The sequence below is a fragment of the Belonocnema kinseyi genome, chromosome 9, assembly GCF_010883055.1.
Source record: "Belonocnema kinseyi isolate 2016_QV_RU_SX_M_011 chromosome 9, B_treatae_v1, whole genome shotgun sequence".
Lineage (NCBI taxonomy): Eukaryota > Metazoa > Arthropoda > Insecta > Hymenoptera > Cynipidae > Belonocnema > Belonocnema kinseyi.
The window spans coordinates 48,473,967-48,497,272 of record NC_046665.1 but is presented as its reverse complement, the minus strand read 5'-3'; the positions used below and the strand labels follow the sequence as shown (position 1 = coordinate 48,497,272).

The 23,306-nt window shown below is 33.2% G+C and overlaps 1 protein-coding gene across 7 annotated transcripts in view; it reads left to right on the top strand.

Moving 5' to 3' along the window:
* The window catches only part of LOC117180885 (obscurin), a 250,331-nt gene that overhangs the window by 202,075 nt on the left and 24,950 nt on the right, over positions 1-23,306 (top strand). For 6 of the 7 annotated variants that reach the window (XM_033373461.1, XM_033373455.1, XM_033373460.1 and 3 more), the window contains 14 exons: positions 1,970-2,507; positions 4,015-4,779; positions 9,048-9,633; positions 9,951-10,076; positions 10,354-10,458; positions 11,018-12,208; positions 12,717-13,119; positions 13,219-13,402; positions 13,484-13,784; positions 13,869-14,450; positions 14,525-14,949; positions 15,089-15,852; positions 15,924-16,222; positions 19,464-20,380. In XM_033373461.1, coding sequence (XP_033229352.1) covers positions 1,970-2,507; positions 4,015-4,779; positions 9,048-9,633; positions 9,951-10,076; positions 10,354-10,458; positions 11,018-12,208; positions 12,717-13,119; positions 13,219-13,402; positions 13,484-13,784; positions 13,869-14,450; positions 14,525-14,949; positions 15,089-15,852; positions 15,924-16,222; positions 19,464-20,380 — 7,186 coding nt within the window. The remainder of the gene's footprint in view (positions 1-1,969; positions 2,508-4,014; positions 4,780-9,047; positions 9,634-9,950; positions 10,077-10,353; positions 10,459-11,017; positions 12,209-12,716; positions 13,120-13,218; positions 13,403-13,483; positions 13,785-13,868; positions 14,451-14,524; positions 14,950-15,088; positions 15,853-15,923; positions 16,223-19,463; positions 20,381-23,306) is intronic. The other variant, XM_033373458.1, reaches the window with a different exon arrangement.

Below are 23,306 nucleotides of genomic sequence, written 5' to 3'. Positions count from 1 at the left end.
ATGAAAGAGGGAGCTCTTCTTAATATTTTGACACCAAAATCATGTCGATACACCTTACCGACTGCGAGTAAAGCCACCCACGCTTTAACATGACAGACTGTACTTTCAACCAAGTATTTAATATATGAACTATAAAAGATTATGTTTTAACCAACCATCGAATTTAAATTTTCAATTAAAAGAATTATTAATTTTTTATAAAATGAATGAATTTTGGACAAACAAGTTAATGATCAAACAAAGAGTTAAATTTCACCAAAAAATAAGAAATTTTAACGAAAAGAGATGAATTTTCAAACTAAAAAGACGAATTTACAATAAAAGAGTTGAATTTTTAACCAAAAAAGATTATCCTGTCATGAAAAAAAATCAAACGGTTTGTTGAAATTTCAAACCAAAAAGACGTATTTTCCACACCAAAAATATGAACTTTTAACAAAAAAAGTTCATTTTCACCCAAAATCATAAATTTTCAACTAAAATTATCAATTTTCAAGCAAAAATATAAGTTTTTTTAATAAAGTATTTGTGGGTTTAACCAAGCAGTTGAATGTTTAACCTAAGTTTCTACAAAAAGAGATTCATTTTCAAACTAGAAAAAGGAACTTTCAACGAAAGAAATTAATTTTCCTACCAAGAAAGATTATTCATTCAAAATTCAATCAAACCCGTTGCATTTTTAACCCAAAAAAATAATTTTTTCTCGCAAAATAGTAGATTTTGCAACTAAAGACGATTAATTTTCAATAAAAAATAGGATAGTTAATTTTTCCTTAAAAACAAAATTAAATTGAACAAAGAAACAATAATTTTCAGAAACACTTAAATACTTATCCTAAGAGCTGAATATTAAACCACAAAAATTAATTTTTAAGAATTTAGTTTAACTTTGAATATAAAAATATGAATTCTCAACGGAAAATGTGATACTTCATATTTCAACCATTAAAGATTTTGAATTGAAAGAAAAAAAACAATGGAATTTAATAAAAATATATAAATTTTCAACCCAAAAAGATTAATTTTTAACAAATCAGTTGCATTATTATTTAAAAAAATTAAATTTCTATACCAAAAGAAATTAACTTTCAACCAGAAGAGACGAATATTCAACGAGACGGTTGAATGTTCAACCAAAATCATGACTTTATAGCCATATTGTGGAACTTTTAACAAAATAATTTTTTCAAGTAGATAACAGAATTAAAAAAAAAGAAAAGATGAATTCTCAACCAAAAAGTATAATAATAGACTTCTCAATTCAGTTCGCACTTAAGTTTAGAAACGATAAAAAGAGAGGAATACAGTAGAACCTCGATTATCCGAGGTAATGTGGGGAGGAGACACCTCGGATAAGCGAAAACTCGGATAAAACGGAAGAAGTAAAAAATTCGGAAGAGCTATCCATTTTTGATATATTTTAAATATAAAAATAAATATAAACATTTAGCAAATGAACGTAAACAACTTAGGAATGTAGATTTATCTTTATTAATTTACTAACTTCTTAATAATTGCAAACTACTTCACGCATTCAGAATTAGGCATAGCAACTTCATCTGTTTTATTACTGGTTATCCGTATTATCCGAGCATACACCTCGGTTAATGCGGTGTGCTTGGATGAGTCCCGTTGACTCAGATAACACGGAGCCTCGGATAATGGAAGGCCGGATAATCGAGGTTCTACTTTAGTGGAAAAATGAGAAATTCAATTACACCAGATGGTATAAGTAATTAACCCCATAGAGATGTGATAGTTTACCAACATCTAGAATATTCTAGAAATTTAGCACGAACAGGAACCATTTTAACTGCAGAAGGTTCTCGAAGTCGGTAAGGTAGTTTCTGTGGTCGAGAAAGCTCCTGCCTGTTTACTGATCCTCTAGAATCACTGCATTATTTTGCATTCCCTTTGATCAATATTATAGCTAAGTCAGCAAGAAATTAAAACTTTTGACTCCTTTCAGCTACAAGGATGGCGTTCTCATCGACTCAAAAAACAAGCGTATAAAAATTGTAACAGAAAAAGCAGACAAAGGCTTTTACGAATTGGTTATTCCTGATGTCCTCAAAGAAGATGCTGGAAAATATTCATGTACAGCTTCAAACAGTCATGGAGAAACAACTTGCGAGGCTACAGTAACAGTAACAGATGAGAAAGTGATCTTTGCTGGTTTACCTGAGGGTCTTCTTGAACCTGGTGAAACGCCAAAATTCAAGTGGAGTAGAGATGGCGTTCCGTTCGACCCAGAAGAAAGATTCAAAGTTTTGTTCAAGGATGAAGAAGACACCCTAGCATTGGTCTTCCAACATGTTAAGCCGGAAGACGCCGGTTTGTACACCTGCGTTGCTCAAACGAGCACTGGAAATATTAGCTGCAGTGCTGAACTCACTGTCCAAGGAACAGTTCGACAATTATTGAAAGAACCAGCTAAACCGATTTTGCAGTCCGAATTCAGATATTCTGAAGCCAGCATTGGAGGCTCTGCCATGTTAGACCTTCAGGTGAAATTTCTTTATTATTAATTTTTTGTGTGTTAAATGTTAAACAGGGTCGATTACTGGTATATTATTTTTGGAGAAAGGAGTAAAAGAATACAAACGACGAATAATCTGCCATAGCCTCGGTGGCGTAATTGGTCAACGCTCTACGCGTATAGTAGCGTTCCTGGTTCAAATCCCGGCTAAGGAAAATTTGTTCCTGTATCCCAACAAATAATAGACCAAAAATATCAACAGTATTTGAGATTAAACTTAGAAAAATCAATTCATGACCCGGTCAACAAAATAACATAATTGTTTAGATTTTTTAAGTATTCTCTATCAGCACTAAATCTAGTGATTTTAATAAAAGTTTCATTGGACCAAAGTTTCACAATATATTAAGTTCAATTTAATATTCTCTAAATTCCTATTATTTCAAGAAAAAATATTGCATTTTAAACCACTTAGATATGGAGTTTGAATCAGATGATGAATTTTCAAATCGAATATAACTTTTCAAGGAAGAAGATTTATATTATACCAAAAAGAATAATTTTAACAAAATAGTCAAATGTTCAATAAAAATATTACATTTGAAACCGAAGAGATGAATTTTCTACCAAACAAAAATTAGTTTTTAACCAAATAATTTATATTTAAGGTAATAAGATAAATTCTTAACAAAATGGTTGAATCCCCAGCCAAAAAAGATTAATTTTTAAATCCTCAGATTTAAATCAGTTAAGATGTTTAATAATTTCAATCTGTAATTCAATTTTAGCTATGAATCAATTATTTTAACTTATAAATTGCTAACTTTGACTGATTTTTCATTAAATAATAGCTGATTAATAGCTCGAATTCAGTCACTAATTTATATTGGTGAATAAATTTACTATTTCAAATTAATAGAAATCGAAACAGTTGCATTTTTAACTAAACAAAAATTGGAACTTCCACTAAAACAGATGAATTTTCGAATCAAGAAGACGAATTTCAAAAAAATATTTGAATTTAAATCAAAAAAGATTTATTAGTAAAAAATAATTGATGCATAGCTAAAATTCGGTTACAAATTGATGTTAATCAACACTTCAACTGATTTAAATTTCGAAAATGACAACCAAACAGTAGCATTTTTAATAAAAAATAATTAAATTTTAACTAAAAATGTTGAATTTATCATGTCAAAAAGACGAATATGGAAGTCAAAAGATAATATAAATTTTTAATCAAATTGTTTAATTTGCAAGCCAAAAAGACGAATTTTATACATAACAATCGATTTTTCACCATAAAATATGATTTCTTAATAAATATGTTTATTTTCAACCTAATAGTTGAATTTTTAAACAAACCGATAAATTTTCTGCTGAGAAGATTAATTTTTTACCCAAAAAAAAAAACAAATTTAAAAATTACATAATGGACTTTTGGTAGGGATAAGAGGGACTAGGGGAATGTGAAATCTGTGATATTCCTTAATCAATAATCAATAATCAATATTCAACTACTTCTTTATCCACAGGTAAAAGGCTTTCCAAAACCAGACATTAAGTGGACAAAAGATGGTAAGGAAATAATCGCCGGTGGAAGAATAAAATATTTATGGGAAGACGAAGAGTCAATGTCTCTCGTGATAAAGAACGTCACTGTTCAAGATGCTGGTACCTATGTGATCAGAGCCAAAAACGAGCTCGGGGAAGACAACACCCAAATCGAGTTGATCGTAAAATCAGCACCAAAGATCACTAAAAAGATGAATGACCTTCTGGGTCAAGTTGAGGAAACTCTAAATATGACTGTACAAATTCAAGCCTCGCCAGCTCCAGATGTAAAATGGTTCAAAGATGGTCAACAGATTGAAGAGTCTGAGAGAATTTCTTTCAGAAAAGAGGAAAACGATATGTACACCTTGATAATCAAAGATGCCATATTGGATGATTCTGGTTCTTACTCTGTCTCCGCAAAGAACGAAGTCAATCAGACATCTGAGTTCTGGAATGTCTCAGTTAGATATCCACCCAAGATTACCAGAAAACTTGTACAACCTCAGATTATTAATGAAGGAGACAGTCTCACTCTTTTGATAGAAGTTGAAGCTGATCCCAAACCAACGGTTACGTGGATTAGGAATGAAGAGGTGCTGGTTTCTAGTGAGAGGGTGAAGATAGTTGAGGATGGAAAGAGACATATGCTGAAGATCACTGGTGCCTGTTATGTTGATGCAGCTGATTATAAAGTTGAGGTTGTCAATAAGGATGGAAGAAGTGTTGACAGCACTAACATCAAGGTAAGTCTTATATCTTTCATAAACTCTACCTTTCTAAACTTCCTTCTTCCTTATTTAAAATATGTATCCTTAGGACACAACCTCCTTTCTTTTATATAATTTACATAATTTTACGTATCCTACTTTTTCACCTTATTTTATCTAGCTTTTTCAACCTCCTTCATCCGTCCATTCCCCAGTCCTTCCTCTACTAAAGTTTTCCTAACATTCTTTTTTTGTTATCCTCCCCTTCCCTCTTTTCCTTTCATAGCATAGAAGAAACAGAAGATAAACTTTACATCGATTTCCGATGAAAGATTCGCTGCAACAAAAATTAACTTTACACGATAAACTTTAACCAAATATCGGTTAAACTCTCCTTTGTATTTCCATGACAACACATGTGTTTTGAAAAACGCGAAATTGTCTGAATAAAACTTTATCCCTGTAAAAAAATTTCCAGCAACAAATTTCATCATTACTTTATTCTGTGAGAACCACTCCATGGATAATTTTTCTCCTACATGCACTCGTATTTTCCCTTTTTCTATCCCTTAATTTAAAAAAAACTATCTTCTTCCCATCCCATTAGCTTTATGGAACTTTCACCTCTTTCTTCTTTTTCCACCTCCTTGTAACACTTTGTCACTAACTCTGCTCTCTTTCCCATCCTCAGTTTCTCTTCGAATTTCCACACTTTCTTTTCCACCCTTGTTCTTAATTTATCCCTTTTTGCCTTTTCTCTTACCACATAACCGTATGATATCAAACATTCTGACTTGCTCATTCCAATTTTTTTTCATCTTTTTTCTATTCCCCATATCAGTTTTATTACCTACGTCGCTTTTTCCATACTTTCCCTAATATGTTTTTCATGTTCCACGTTCTATTCCTTCTCTATTCACCGTCCAGAAGATGCGGAGCCTTTTTACTCAAGTGGAAGCAGAAGAAAAGACTTATTATATTAAATGTCACAATTTGTAGATAGTATAATAATATTATACTAAATACAAATTGTACATAAATAATCAGAAATGAACAATCAATAGTGAATAATAAATAATAAAAATAATAAATACAGGTATAAAATTCATATTGTCAAAGATTTCACAAAGATTTCAAGAATTTCACAAATTTTACCAAATATTTAAAAAATATTTTTAATATTTCGCATATTTCTAAAGACCAAAGAAATAATTTACAAAGATTTCTCAAAGATTTTAACGACTTCTCGAAGATTTCAAAGATTTTACAAAGATATCAAAGATTTCCAATATTTCGCAAAGATTTTGGACAGATTTAGAACATTTTACAAAGACCTCAATGATTTTCCAAAAATTTTCAATAATTTCACAAATATTACGAAATATTTTAAGAATATTTCAAAGATTTCTTCGCAAAGATTTACAAAGATTTCAAAAAGATTTCGATAGTTTCCCAAACATAACAAAGGTTTTAAATATTTCGCAAAAATTTTGCCTACATTTAAAAGAATTTACAAAGACATTAATGATTTCCCGAAGCTTTCAGTAAGATTTTAATCATTTCACAAATATTACCAAATATTTCGAAAATATTGCAAATCTTCTGCAAATATTTCAGAAAGATTGAACAAATATTAGAATAATTTCCTAAAGATTAAAAAAATGTCGCAAAGATTTAGGATATATTTAAATATCGCAATGAAATTAATTTCACAAATATTTCAAAAATTTCACAAAAATGTTTCAAAGATTTCCCAGACATTATATCATTTCGAATTTTTTTTTAATATTTTATAAAAATTTCAATGATTTCCGAAAGATTTCAAATATTGCATAAATATTTCGGATAGATATTTAAAAATTCACAGAGATTTCACAAATTTTCCAAAGATTTCAATAATTTCAAAAGTGTTATTAAATAATTGAAATATTTCGCAAAGACTTCGGATAGATTCAAAAACATTTCACGTAGTTCCAGGATTTCTTAAATATTTTCACCATTTTAAAAATAATTTATAAAGATTTTGGATAGATTAAAAAAAAATCACAAAGATTTCAATAATTTTAAATGTATTATTAAATATTTTGAAAATATTTCATATATTTCGCAAAGATTTCAGATATATTCAAAGATTTTACAGACTTCAATGATTTCTCAAAGATTCAAAAAATTTGCAAAATATTTTTAATATCTTATAAAGACTTCAATGATTTCGCAAAGATTTCAACAATTTCACAAATATTTCAAAATATTTCAAAATTTTCAAAAAGATTTCAACAATTTTACAAATATTTTCAAATCTTTTAAATTTTCGACAAAGGTTTCAGTGGTTTCCCAATGATTTCAAAAATTTTACAAATAATTCAGATAGATTAAGAAGATTTCACAAAGACATAAATTATTTCATAAAGATTTCGAGTTGAATATTTTTCATTCAAACGATCTGCTAAATTTAATAATTTTATTTTAGAGGGATGGGGGGGGGGGGGGGGCAAATCGATACATTGTCACTCCCTGGGCGATTTCTGAGGTAGGCATTGCCCCCTGTGCTGCCTCTGTCTCTGCCAACAACACTATCATCCGCATATGAAAATTTATGTTCTTTTTCTTCACCTACCCGCACCAAAGATAATATTTGCCCGTCTGCATCAATGCCCACCACCCTATAATCTTCAGCCCCTTCCCCTTTTACTTTTTTCACTATTGGTATCACTATCGTTTCTTTACGTATTTCTGGAGAAGCTTTTCCTCTCCATACCCCACTGCACATTATCCACGTTCACTACTTTATTTTCCCTATATTTCCAAACCTTATTCGGGACTTCGTTCCATCTTTAATTGGTCCTATTGCCCTCACTATTTCTTTCCTTCAATATCCCCTTCTTTTTGTTTTTCCCCTTCCTCTTTCACTCTTTCACCCTTCTTAACAATTCCATAAAATATTTTTTTCCATTCTATCATTTCAATCTAATGATGAACTCTTTTTTTCTTTCTGTCTTTTTAGTATTTTCCAAGTTTCTCCATCCTTACTAACCCTTTCTGCCTCCTCCTCCTGTAACCTTTTATTTTCTTCCTCATTTCTCTATTACATATGCAATTCATTAGATTCGTTCTTCTTTCTCCTGCATACTTCTACGTTGTTCTTCCCGTTTCTACATTTTATTAATTCCTTTCTCACTTAATTTTTCTTTCCCTTATACTTTTCATCCGATAAACATCTTTTTTCCCTTTGCTGACTACCATCTCAACTCCAACCTCTAAAATTCTTTTTACTTTTCCTACCAGAATTTACATTTCCTCGTTTACGTTTCCCTTTCCTATTTTCACCAACTTCACCTTTTCCTGAAATTCTTCTATTCCTTCTGTAGACCAATCGCCCTTTCTAATATTTTTTTTGTTTCTTATTTTCTTTGGCAGTTTTCCATTGATCTCTCTTAACCATCTTTACCGTTACCATTAAAGGGCGATGATCCGAGTCTACGTAATCCCCTATCTCTACTCTCTTTATATTCTACCTTATCTCATCATCAACAATCACATATTCTATTTCTGTACTTTCCCCCTCGTATAAGTGTACTCTTTTTCCTCATCTCCATCTGTATTCCCGTTTGAAATATTCTAATCCAACTCAACAATCTATTCAGTAATTTCCTTCTCTCTCCATTCACCACTTTGTCTTTGGAATTTCCCCTAGTCCCATCCCTTCTTCGACCTTTCCCCTTCTATCCTTATCTCTTCATTTATTAATCCTTCATTTTCTTCTTTTATCCTGTTCTTATCTTTTCTCCTTCTTTTAAAACCTTTCCTTGTTCCCATCACGATTCTTCGCATTGCTCTGCTCATTTTTTTTTTGCTTCTTGTAGCTCCCACCTGTATTCCCTTGTTAACCATTCCTTTGCTCTCTTCCTCCCCCTTTCATCTATTCATGCCTCCATCACCACCACGAAATTCCATTGCCCCAAATTTTCCATAAAGTTCCTATTCTTTCTTTCTAAGTCAGCTACATTCCTATAGAAAATGTTCCATTCTTCCCTTTTTTCATTTTTTATCTCCTTTTATTTCCTAGTATCTCCCGTCGTTTCACATTTCATTATCTCTTCCTTCTCTTATTCCCAATCCCACCTTCTACACATTCTACCTGTATTTCCCCATATTCAATCCACGTGATTTTCCCCTTCTTTCTTTCCTCTTTCGCTATTTTCTTTAAATTATACTTCATATTGCTTGTATACTATGTTAGATTATTCTCTATTTCCTGCTTACTTCAAAGTTTCTTCCTTTGTTACTGATTTTATTTCCTCCAGGTGCGTTGTGCACCAGAATTCAAGATCGGCTTAGAAGACACAATAGCTAAAGAAAATGCATTGGACCTACAGTTCACAGTAAAAGTAGATAGCATCGAAGAGCCAACAGTTCAATGGCTCTACAATAAAATGACAATAACAGAAGAGAAGGAAGATTTCGAATTACGTGAAGATGGTGATGTCTACAAACTTGTGCTCAAGCAAGTGAAGCCTGAGTTATCTGGAAAATATACTTGTAAAATTAAGAATCAATACGGAGAGAACAAGTGCGAAGCAAAGCTGACTGTTTACACGAAACCTAAGATTAATAAAAAACTTGTTGATCAGAAAGTTAATGAGGGGGATACTCTCACTCTCAAAGTAGAAGTTTCAGGAACACCAGAACCAGAGATTATCTGGTTGAAAGATGGAAAAACAGTTGATGCTTCAGCTGATGCTAGAATTAAAATCTCAAGAGATACCAAACGAAGAGAAAGTTATGATTTGACTGTGACAATTGTCAAAGGTTCTGATGGTGGTACCTATGAAATGAGAGCTAAAAACGAATTGGGACAGGTCAACTGCAAGAGCAAGGTCATCGTTTTAAGTAAGTCATATCTTAGATATTAGATTTATAATTTAATTTTTCTTTTGCCAGAAATAAGGAACTTAGGTTCATCTTCACAGTAGGTAAACAAAAACCTCCCTTTTTTCAAGATTGTAATCCAGTTTGCACCGTTCATAAAACCGTTCTTTATATTTCCCGTTGATACTGACTCACATTGTCCTTTGTTTTATACAGTTTTAATCAAGTCTCGTTTTTTATTGTAGCCTACTGCCCCTATTGTCTTATAATACAGCATTAGATATCCATAATTAGTATTAGTTCAAGTAAATGTTGAAGGACAAGTTGTAATTCTTTAGCCAAAACGGAAGAAGTTGTCGATAAGGCGAAAGAAACAGCTGAAGAGGTCGAAGCAAAGAAAAATAAAGCTAAGGAAGAAGATATTTCAACAGAAAAACAAGAGGCGGAAGAATCAGGGCCCGAAGGTAATATACACATTCTCACATGACACAGATTAGGTGATGCCCAAAAAAATTAATACTATCGAAAATTTGTTGAAAGCTATCTGTTAGTCTCTAAACTCTTAGTAACTAAATGGTTAGGAACCAAAAGAACTGGAACACTAAGATACTGTAAATAGTAGTAGCAATCCAAGACCCTGTGGATAATAAGAAGAAATTGCTTCGATAAAAGTAGACCCTCCCTCCTAGGATCCTAGCTTAGCTTTCTAGAGGTAGTTGTAGCCATATCTGATAAATCCAGGTCGAGTCACAGTGGAGAAACAGAAGGTCGAGGTAATTCGAGGTGCAGGTGATACGATTACTATCTCCGTAGCCTCCACAACAACTCATGAGGCTATTCTAACAGGTAAAATCATGCACATCAAGAACAATCTAGAGCTAATCAGCACTCAAGCAACCGCACTTTATATTAAACTTGAAATTTACTTTCTTATATAATTCTTTAATACTATCCACTTAGGTTTTGAAGATCTAGCAGTATTTTAGTTTGCCTTTGATGATATTGTTTAATTTTTCGGAAAAGATAAAAAATTGATATGGGTTGCTTACAACCAGGATTTGAAGTGAACTTTTTAGACGAATTTGGGGGCTAGAATTGTTTCAAATTCTGGGAGAGAAACTTATTATTCACGACACTCACACTCTTTATACACTTATGCTTTCGCAGTTAGCTTTAGAGCTAACTATCATCTAAACTCGAATTTCATGGCACCCCACTAACTATAAATTAAACTGCCTTTTTAATGGTCTTAGTTCTCAGAGCAAGATAGACTAAAAGCTAGAAATCTTGCTCTATCCGCATTAGTAGCTACTTTAACTTTTAAATAATGCGCTTATAGTCAAAAGCTACAGTAAATATCTGTAAGTCGTAGAACAAAATAGTGATCAAGACAGACCCTTCACAGGTCCTGATGAAAAACACTCAATTCACAAGATGACATCAACCAAAGTTGAATGTCAAGAGATGCATTCCGAAGGACCTCATGTTGAAGAAATTGCTTCCTATAGTTACACAATCCATCAAGAAGATGGGTCTAGAGCCCAGAATGGTGTTGTAATTGAAGAATATTCCGAAGGAGAAGACAATCGAGCAAAACTCCAGGTCAATCGAGGAGTTTCGATTGTTTCTGTTTCGGATGATGAATCAACCATGAAGGCGATTTCCAGAGACGTCAGTGCAGACGACATCCATGCGGAACTAATCGAAGATCATAAATTTTCAACGAATGGATCCTGCGACGAAGTCTACAATCTTAACGGAAGATTGTTCGAAGAACGAACTTACGATGATCATAGAGCTCAAAGAGGAATGCTCTTTTCTGAAACTATAATCGAAGAACGATCTATCGATGAGTCTTTGTCTGAAATTCCTGAAACACAAAAGATTCGGGAAGAAGTCCGGGCGCATGTAATTGAAGAAAGCAGACTTTCACGGCGGACTTCTGTGAAAGTTGAACAGGATGATCGACGAGGTTCTATGAAAATTGAAGATATGCAAACTCCACAAACTCCAACTTTGGGAAAAGGAAAATACTCAACGGAGAGTAGTGTTTCTATCGAGGGCTCACTTTCGAGACAAAACTCTATAAAAACAGAGATAATTGAAACTCCAGAGTCGCAGACTCCAGTTATAAAAGAAAGTATCATCTCTAAAGAAAAAACTGTTAAAGTAAAGACACAATACAGCAGAGAAAACTCTTCAAAAATAGAGGATATTAATGGTCAAGAACCACAGACTCCAATTGTCGAAGAAAGTAAATATTCACGACAGAGTTCTGTTAAAGTAGAAAATAAAATATCAAGAAAGAATTCATCAAAAATTAGTGTAACAGAAAAAACTGACTCTCAAACTCCTCTTCTTGAAGAGAGCAAACTTTCCCGACAATCTTCAAGACTCGAAAGATTAAATTCCACCGAATCAAAAAAATATTCTAAGGAATTATCGAGAGAGAATTCACAAAAGGGTGTAAGGAATGATGACGAAGAAGTCGATGAAGAGATGGAGAAATTGTTCGAAAGAATTAAACGTCAAAGAAGTGTACTTGACGAGATTCTTGATAAAAATGGCGAAAAAGATCAAACTGAAGAAAATTCAGGTGAGACAAGTTTCCTGAGAATTTTCTCAGGAATCGTATGTATATCGTTTAAAATAATATCTCTTAAGACATGGTTTTTAAATTTTAGTTTGGTCCAGGCATGTTCCTCCAAATTAATTTCTAATTTCTGAAGCCTCTCTTAATAACCTTTGTGTTCTAAATATAATAGAAAAAGAAATAAATTTATTGTCAGATTCCTGAATGCTTAATACCACAAATCATCGCATGATGAACATATAAGAATGATAACGCTGATAAAGTTTCAATCCGAACCTATTAAATTGTATCCAAATTGGAACTTTTTCTCCCAATCGTATAAGCTTTGCTAGCATGAAAACACACAGTCAAGTCTACTCAGAAACTGCATCCTTCTTCTACCATGGTAAGTAAAGCAACAATGAAAAAAATCAATTTTGCAGTAGTCACATAAGGCCTGAATTATTTTTTGAGCTTTTGAGAAAATAATAGATAAGAAAGATTTTTTAACGATATCTCTTTAACCATCCAGCATCTCCACGAATCGTCAACTCCAATCTTCAAGATAGGGAAATTTTCGAAACCCAGAGCACCAGTTTTGAGATTAAGGCACAAGCTTTGCCAAGACCAGAAGCTCAGTGGTTCAAGGATGGAGAGCCGTTGAAGACCTCTGACAGGCTCAAGTACTCAAGCATTGGAGATACGTTCCAGATGACGTTAAAAAATGCCGAACTAGAAGATGCTGGCTGCTACTCTTGTGTTTTCACAAATAAATTAGGAGTGAAAACTGAGGAAGGAGTTCTACTTGTCCTACCAGTTGAAGATCTTCGAAAGCCTAGATTTATTCGACCTCTAGCTGATGTGGATGTTGCTCAATATAAATCTGGCACTTTCAAGGCTGTCGCGACTGGAGAACCAATTCCAACTGCAACATGGTAAATATATTATTGTTAATTAACTTAAAACGTTCAGACTGACAATAATTTTCTTGTAGTTGGGACCTTAATTTAATTTAACTCAATTTTCCTTGAAAGGTACCACTTGGGAGAAGAAATTCCAGTTGATGATGAAAGATTCGAAGCAATAGTTCGCAGTGAACCAGCTGAAGATGGACTCAAAGAATGCACATATATTCTCAAGATACAGAATTGCGATGTTGATGACGTTGGTCAATACACTTTGAAACTTAAAAACAAGTACGGCATAGGTGAAGCTAGTGTGAGTAAAAACCTTTGCAATTTTCCATTTCTTTCCATTTTTTTTCTAAATTTGTTATATTAAGTCTGAGAATGCTTACAGGCTGATTTGGACCTTCTCATACGTCCAATAATTGAAGAATTCAAAGACATCAATCCTCCAGTTGGAGAACTGATCCAGTGGGAAATAATAATAAAAGCCAATCCGAAACCAGACATATATTGGGTAAGAAACGACAAAGATTTGGGTGAAGATGACCGTTTCGATTTTGAGGAAGACCACAAAAAGAAGAGTTATAAACTCGTCATAAAAAAAGTCGAGATGGAGGATGCTGGACCTTATAAAGTTGTTGCTATAAATGAATTCGGAGAGTCCACAGCTATAGCTGATCTGAAACCCTACAGTATGTTCGAATTTTCATTATAATTTTTATCAAATTTCAAAATTTTATATTTTTTAATAATTTAATCAAATGAATGTTCTTCAGCTGAGGCACCTGCATTCACCCAGGAACTGAAGAAAGATACAGTTAGAGATCAGAATGACCACAGAGCTGAAATTAGAGCGACTGGATTCCCACGACCAGAGATCCAATGGCTAAAAGACGGTGTCGAAATTCAGAATGATGAACGTCACACTATCACAACTACTTTGGAAGGAAACGAAGTCATTAGTGTTTATGATGTCAAACGTTTCTGTGAAAGCGATGCTGCCACAATTACAGTTAACGCTACCAACTTTGTTGGAACAATCAGCTCAACAGCAGAGTTAGCCTTGACGAGATTCCCTCCCAAGTTCTTCACTACTTTGCCTAACTCGCTGAACATCGATGAGGGCCAACCTCTTGAACTCTTAGCAAACGTTGATGGAAGCCCAATCCCTACTGTCAAGTGGTACAAAGATGGAGAAGAGATCAAACCTGATGGTCATATCAAGATAGAAACTCTACCTGATGGAACTATGAGACTCTCGATTGATAATGTCGTTCCTACTGATTGTGGAGCTTATAAGGTTGTAGGTTCCAACTCTGGAGGTGAGAAAGTCTCTCTCTGTGCTGTGGCTGTAAAACGTAAGTCACCTTTTCTATTGTAAAATTCTCTAGCATCTCTAGTAAATTGACTGACAAGTTTTCTCTGTCTTTAGCTAAAACAAGGAAGCCTTCCTTCTCGACGAACTTGGAAGATGCTAAGGCCCTTGTTGGTCAACCACTGAAATTGGAAGCACGAGTTGATGCTTTCCCGAGTCCACAACTGCAGTGGCTTAAAAATGGTTTCCCTATCCGTCCCTCGAAGGAGATAAACTTTGTGAACGAACCAAACGGATTGATCGGTCTCAGGATCGATAAGCTTCGACCAGAGGATGCTGGCGTTTATTCATTGGTGGTATCTAATAACCTTGGCGAGATCACTGGCACTGCAAACGTGGAAGTAGAAGAACTGGAGAAGAAACCATCTTTTATGGGAACTATCCAACCAATCACTGTCGTCGAAGGATTCCCAGCGAAAATGGAAGTCAAGACTCTCGGAAAACCAGTTCCGACAATAAAATGGACTCATAATGGACAAGAGGTATCAGTATTGAAACTTCATCATTGGACCAATTCAAAAATTATGTCACGCTATTTAATGCATTTATTTCAACCCTTCCGTCCTTCGTCGAAGATCATCACACAAACCGTGAACTATTACTACCGGTTTTATTTTTCAGATTAAACCCGATGGGAAACACGTGAAAATAGTTGATCAACCAGATGGAAGTCAGGCTTTAATAATCGACGAGGCCAGACCTGAAGATGCTGGAACCTACGAAGCAACCGCCACTAATTCTCAAGGGGCAATTTCTTGCAAAGGTGACCTAGAAGTAGCTGGAAAGACTGACAATAGTTCTCCAGAAGAAAAACCATCATTTTTGAGACCAATCAAAGACACTACATCTGAAGAAGGTGAGCCGATGACTTTCAGCGCACCATTTACAGGAAACCCAATTCCAGAAGTTACCTGGACCAAAGATGGTCAGCCACTAAAACCATCAGACAGAATAATGATGACCTGTGATGGAAGGAAAGTGGGGCTTGAAATTAACCCAACTGAGCATGGAGATGCAGGTGTTTATGCCTGTAAATTAAAAAATCCTCTCGGGGAAGACACTACTAAAGCTGAAGCTAATGTTAGAAGGGTCTATCAACCTCCTACATTCGCCCAAAAGTTCTCAGACACGCAACAGATGCCTGGTCTGGATGCCAAGTTCCCTGTTCGAGTATTTGGAGTTCCACAACCAGAGATCACGTGGTACTTTAATGACTCCCCGATTTTGAGGGATAGTAATAAGTATAAGATCAGGAAAGATGGAGATGCGTGTTGTCTTTATGTTAAAGATTGTCAGTCTTATGATGCGGGAAGATACAAGTGCAAGGCTGTTAACAGAGAAGGAGAGGCTGAATGTGCAGCTAACTTCACCATCGTTGATAGAATGTGAGATTTATTTCCTAGTTCTGCAATTAATGCTCTCAAAAGCTGGTATATAAAACTTCATTTATTTTCAGCGAGAAGAAACAGAAGATGGAACCGCCATCCTTCCTAAAGAGACTGGGAGACTGTGAAGTCTACAAAGGAATGACAGCCAAATTTACTGCCTGCGTAACAGGTATTCCAGAACCAGAATTCGAATGGTTTCATGAAGATGGAAAACTCTGGCCCACTGATCGTATCTTAATGGACCAGGAAGGTAGTCTCTTGAGACTTTCGCTCTATCATATTGACGAGAGTGATGCAGGAAAATATAGCTTGAGGATATTTAATCCCCATGGCGAAGATACTTGTCATGCTGAGATGATTTATGAATGTAAGTAGTTCTTGACTATTCAGGGTTGGTACAAAATCCCCATTTTAAAATTCCCTGATTTTGCCCTAACTAGTTTTTCATTTTTCTGTTCGTTCAAAATTTGTCTTCTATGTATAGAAAGAATCTTACACTTAGAAGATTAATAATTTAAATGTAAAAAAAATGTTTGGTTTTAAATATATTTCAAAGACTTAATGACAACGGTCATACAGGATAACATGCGGGGTCTGTCCGAAAAGTATCCGACCTCTTCCTCTAATTTTGTACCTAGTTGTGCTATTGTCAAAAACAGGTATTCACCGTGTACCTCTAAGGTCCCCTAATAAGACACACGGACCTGTATACGCTTCGCATTTTCGGATGACGGTACGCACCGAACAAAGAACGTGCATTAAATTTGGCCAAAAACATGGCCATTCATGTTCGGAAACGATACTTATGATTCAGAAAGTATATGATTATGATTCTATGAGTGGCACTCAAATTAAAGAATGGTTTAGATAATTTCGTTTAACGCTGAGAGAGATAGAGAAAGACCCCTAGATTCCAAAAACTACTTTTTCGGAAATGTTGTGCCAAGATTTGGGGATGAGCCACGTGCCTACAAATTCGTTCCAAAATTTCTGACTGAGGAGGAAAAGAATTATCGAAAGGAAGTCGCCCAGGAGAATTTTCAATCAGTCAAAAACAATCAAAAAATGTTCAAAAAGTTCATTACTGGGGATGAGCCATAGGTTTAAGGCTATGACTCTGACACGAAGGCCCAATATTCACCTTGAAAGACACCTGGATCGCCGAGAGTGAAGGAAGCTTGCCAGACTATTCAATACCTTCTGGTGAAACACGGTCTTAAACAAGTTCGACAGCCCCCATAAAGTCCGAACTTGGCTCATTGTAATTTCTGGCTATTTCTAGATTGAAGTATCCTCTAAAAGGAAAACGATTTCAAAATGTAGAGGAAATAAGGCTAAATGTAACGAAACTGCTAGCAATTCCGAAAGGTAACTTCAAGACGTGTTTCCGAAAGTGAAAATATCGTTGAAAGAAGGTTATCGCTTCCAAAGGGAAGTACTTTGAAGGGGATATCATCGCTATTCAATAAGATTAACTTATAGTCCTAGTACATCACAAGGTCGGATACTTTCCGGGCAGACATTGTACATGAAATGTCAACCAAATAGATGAGTTTTCAACGCAAACAGATCAATTTCGAAATAAAAACGAACAAATTCAATGTTCAGTTCAAAAAATTCATTATCAAGCAAGAAAAAGAAAAGAATTTTTCACGAAATATATCAATTTTAAACCAAAATGTTGAATCTACGATAAAAAAAATAAATTCTCTACCAAAAAAGAAATGTCAACAAAAGATTTAAACTTTCAGTCTATAAAAAATTTTCGAACAGTAAGAAATATCTGAATATAAATAATCATAAAATGATTAATATTGAAAATGTTCAGTTTTTAATTTTTAACAAAAAAGTGGAATTTTTAACTTAAAAAGATGAATTTTTAAACCAATAAAAAATATTAATTTCTTATTCGAAGGATGAATCTCCAATTTGAAAGTTAATGATTACCCAAATAGTTAGCTTTTTGATCCAAAAGATCAATTTTCCACCAAAAAATATTAATTTTCCATAAAAAACATGAATTTTCATCTAAAAAAGATAAATTTTTCATCAAAAATAGAATAGTGCAATGTTCAGCTGGGAAAATAAATTACCCACAAAAAAATGAATATTCAACAAAACAGTTAAATTTTCAAACAAAGAAATAGTGTTAATAAAAAATATAATAGCTGAATTTTCAGCCGAATAAAATTAATTCTCAACGTAATAGTTAAACTTTCTACCAAGCGGATGAATTTCTATTCAAGAAAATCAAATTTCTATCAAAAAATATCAACTCGCCACGAAAAGTAGATCAGTTAAATTTTTAGTTAAAGAAGTGAATCTTTAACTAAAGTGATGAACCTTCAATAAAAAAATGCATTTTTTACCGAATAGTTGAATTTTCAATCCTAAAGATTAATTTTCTACCAAAAAAAACAGAAATTTTCAACAAAATAAATTAATTTTCAACTAAAAAAGATCAAATAGGATAATAACATTTTCATTTTTAAAATAATATTTTCAACTAAAAAATTGAATTTTCAAAAATTGTTAAATTTGTAAACAAAAAATAAATAACTTATTTACTTACATCAGAGAGAAACTCTAAAATTATGAATCATCAACCAAAAAATGAATTTTTAACCAAACAGTTACATTTTCAACCAAAAGATGAATTTTCTGTAAAGAATGAACAATTTAAAACAAAATATATGAATTTTCGACTAACAAAGATGCATTTTTATCTAAAACTAGAATAATTAAACTTTCCTCCAAAAATAAAGTCGACGAATTTTTAGTTTGAAACATATATTTTCATAAAAAACGAATTTTGAACAAAATAGTTACATCTTATCCTGAAAAAGATAAATTTTCAACTCGAATGAGAATAGTTAAATTTTTATTTAAATTTAATTTTCAACCAAATAAAATAAATTTTCAAACAAACAATGAATTTTCAGCCAAGAAGATTAAATTTCTATCGAAAAATATCAATTGTTTCGTACAAAAAATAAAAGAGTTAAATTTTCGCTTAAAAAGGTTAATTTTAAAGCAAAAAAATTAATTTTCAGCCAAACAGATAAATTCAACTGGAAGGAAGAATTTTGTACAGAAAATTTCGTTAACAAATAACAATAATTTTCAATTAAATATTTTAATTTTTAAGGAAATTTTGAACCTAATAGTTAAACGTTTAATATAAAAAATGCATTTTCAACCAAAAAGATGAATCAGTCTCTGAGAAGATTAATATTCTATAACCAAATGGTTAAATTTTTAGCTGATGAAGATAACCTTTTAACTGAAGAAGATAAATTTTCAACTGTAAAAGATAGATTTTCAAATTAAGATCAATTTTCAATCAAGCATGAAAAAGTTAAAGTTTCAGTTAAACCAATTGAAGTTCAATAAAATAGTTGAATCGTCAACCAAAACTGATTAATTTTCAATTTAAAAAATGACTACCAAAATCTTTGAATTTTTTAAAGAATAATAAAATTAATCTTAAGTTTAGTATATGGCATATTTTCGGACACTGGACTTCGCGGATCTGTAGCAAGCCTTCTATTTTATCCCGTAGGTATTTTATTACGTGCTTTTTTAAAATCAAATTTAAATCCTTGTAGCTTTGGAACCACGTGCCAAGAAGCCACTATCAGACCAGTACACTGACTATGACAAGAAAAGATCTGCACTACCACTGCCCTTAGCAGATAGGCCTATCATCAGCCGCATGATGGACAGACATCTAACCCTTTCCTGGAAACCTTCCATCCCTATCGCTCCCAGAGTCCCAGTCACCTACCTAGTAGAAATGTGCGAATTGCCAGACGGAGATTGGTTTACCACACGATCCGGAATTAGAAGTTGCGTCTGCGACATCCGCAACCTTGAACCATTCCGCGATTACAAATTCCGCATCCGAGTGGAGAACAAATACGGAATCAGCGATCCTTCGCCATATGCTCAGACCTACAGAGCAAAACTGGAACCCGATCCACCTAAGTTCTTCCCCTACTTACCACCTGATATCGACTTCAGACCTGAGACCAGTCCCTACTTCCCCAAAGATTTTGATATTGAAAGACCTCCTCACGATGGGTACGCCCAAGCCCCCAGGTTCCTCAGACAGGAGCACGATACCCAGTACGGAGTTAAAAATCATAACTGCAATCTCTTCTGGTTTGTTTATGGTTACCCAAAACCAAAGATGGCTTACTACTTTAACGATGAGCTGATTGAGTCTGGAGGCAGGTTCGATCAGAGCTACACTCGAAATGGACAGGCAACGCTCTTCATCAATAGAATGTTGGAACGAGATGTGGGTGTTTATGAAGCTGTTGCTACTAATGAACATGGCCAGGCTAGACAGAGAGTCAGGTTGGAGATTGCAGAGTATCCTCAGTTCATTCAGAGACCTGATGAAACCGTGATAATGCTGAGGAAGAATGGCAGAATTGAAGCTAAAGTCATTGGTGTGCCTTATCCGGAACTAAAGTGGTACAAGGATTGGAAGCCACTTGCTCCATCTACGAGAATCAAGGTATTGAGCTTAGAAGCTTATAAAAAAATCCTGTAGGTAGCAAAACCCTAAAGGGTTGTTCGAACCCCCCTATTCTTCGTCACTTTCAAGTGGCATTTTGTATTCGATTTCATTTGATACAATAGTTGAATTTTCAAGACAAAGACGAATTTTTTAGAAGACGCTTGAATTTTCATTCCAAAAGGACGAATATTCAGCAAAAGAGTGAACCTTTTAACAAAATAATTAAATTTTCAATAAAATATTTTTTATTTTTAATCAAAAAAGTTGAATTTGTCCAAAGCAAAAAATTTCAATGCGTTTATTAAATCCTCAACTAAAATAAAAAGAGATTTCTACAAAAAGAGACGAGTTTTAAATTAAAAAGAAGAAGTTTCAACAAGTATTGAATTTTCAAGAAAAAAAGACCATTCAGTTAAGAAAGACAAAAAATGTCAACTAAATTGTTGAATTTTAAGCCAAAAAGGAAAATATTGCATTCAACCAAAACAGACGAACGTTCAAAAAATAATTGAATCCTTAACCAAAACAGATTAATTTTTAACCAAAAAGAAACGAATTTTCAAACAAAACATGTTAATTTTCCACAAAAGTGGAATTTTTAATCAGGAAATCTTTTTGTGTCAAGAGAGAAAAAAAAGCAGTTCCACTTTATACAAAAGGACGAATTTACAACAAAATACTACACAAGTTATTGATACATTTTTAACTACAAGTTATCAAGTTTGAACCAATAATGGAATAGTTAAATTTTCAGTAAAAAAAATAACTTTAAACAACAAAAAAAATGAATTTTCAACAAAATATTAAAATTTTCAGAGATGAATTTTTTACAACAAAATAAATACATTTTTGACCCAATTTTTAAATTTTGAACTAAAAATGATCAATTTCCTAAAACTAAATAATAGCATTTTGGTTTAAGAAGATTAATTTTCTATCAAAAAAATGAATTTGCAACAAAATATATGAATTTTCAAGCAAATTGTAGAATTTTCAATTAGAAACTATTAAATTTTAACCAATAATGGTATATTTAAATTTAAATTTTAACATAAAAAATCATTTTCAGCCAAAGAGATGTTTTTTCTCCTGATAAAATGAGTTTTCAATAAAGGAGGTAAACATTCAACCCAGTAGTTAAATTTTCAATACGGAAAGATAAAACTTCAAAAAGATCAAACTTCTACTAAGATAAAAAGATGAGTTTCAATTTAAAAAATCAATTTTCAACAGACAAAAAAAAACAAATTGTCAACAAAACAGTTAAATCTTCATACCAAAAAAAATAATTTTTGACGAAGTAGTTCAACTTACAACCAAGCAGTTGAATTTTTAAACAAAAAAGACGAATTTTTAACGAAAAATTGAACAGTAGAATTTTACAACTAAATACGATCAACTAGTAAACAGAAATGGAATAATTCAATTTTCTGTTAAAAAAAAGAATATTTTTCTAACAAATAAAAACTAAATCTTGAACAAAATAGTTAAATTTTCATCCAATAAAATTAATATTTAACCTACTAGTTTAACTTTCAAGTAGTTTAATTTCCAACCACAGAAGATAAATAACACAGCCACACAAAAAAAGTGTGCGGATCTGGTAACAAGACACACGTATTCCTATGGATTTTGGGGCGCTGAATTCAAATACGGTATCAAAAATCACCCATCACGTCATGGTTGAGCCATAACCTCAAAAAATGACGATAAATCATGCACTGAGGCAAATAAATTTCAAAATAATGCCAGTGATGCAAATGTTCACTTCAAAAACATATCGACAACTGTGAAGGATCAACCCTTGCCTGATATCGACTTATTTAACATAACTTTACCCAACAGAACCTGACTTCACCTAACCTGAATTAACAGAAATTTATTGAACTACACTTAAAGCTCTGGAAGCATATTTTCCCAGTAGGTACCGTTTCATTCACCTTCGGCTTAACCTACATAGAGCTTTAACCTATCTTAACCTAACAAAACCTGACCTAACCTAACCTAGCCGAATGAAATTCAACCACACGTGTAGCTATGTAAGCGTACGTTTCTCTGTCTTAAATGTGTGTTATATTTAATAGGTTAACTCGATCTTAACCTACAAATGAATCTAACATAACTGTTCCCGTTGTAACACAATAAAATTCATTTCATTGTACTACAGGTGGTTAAAAAATTAGACGCACATTACTTATTTGAAGAAACTTAGAACTACAAGTAGAATTGATCCCATTTCAATTAACCTGACAATGTTTGTATCAATTAAAATGTAAACGTGCAAATGAATGAGAGTTTTATTCAAAACATTTTTCTCTCTGCTTTTCTTAAACTTAAGGGATATATTTATACTATCTTTCGTGTTTACATTTTATCTTGCTTTTTATCGTAATTAAATTGATTTATAGACCTACTTCAGTCTTTTTCTACCTGCTATAACGTGTCCTTTTTTCTTCGAAGGAACGATGCAAAGGGTTACGCTTACGTTTAAAACTTACATTCGTTTCCCTTTTCAACATCCAGCAAAAATCAGCCATCATGACCTCGTCCCATCTACCCTGATATCGTTGTTCCATCACTTTTATGTCTTGATGAAAACGTTCCCCTTGTTCTTCGCTGAAATCACCAACATTTTCTGGAAACTTATCCAGATGGGAATCTAGAAAGTGAAGTTTTAAATTCATCAAGCAGCCTAACTTTTTGTAGTTTCTTATCATTTTCGCAACAATATTATCGTAGTCTGGACTTTTTTTGTTACCCAGGAAATTTGCGTTTACTGCTTTAAAACTTTCCCAAGCGTCCATTTCAATTTTCGTCATGCGGCTCACGAAATTAGTATCTCTTGTCAATATTCGAATCTGTGGTCCATCAAAGACTCCTTTCAATTTAGCGTCTGAAACATTAGGGAATTTAAGGGATATAT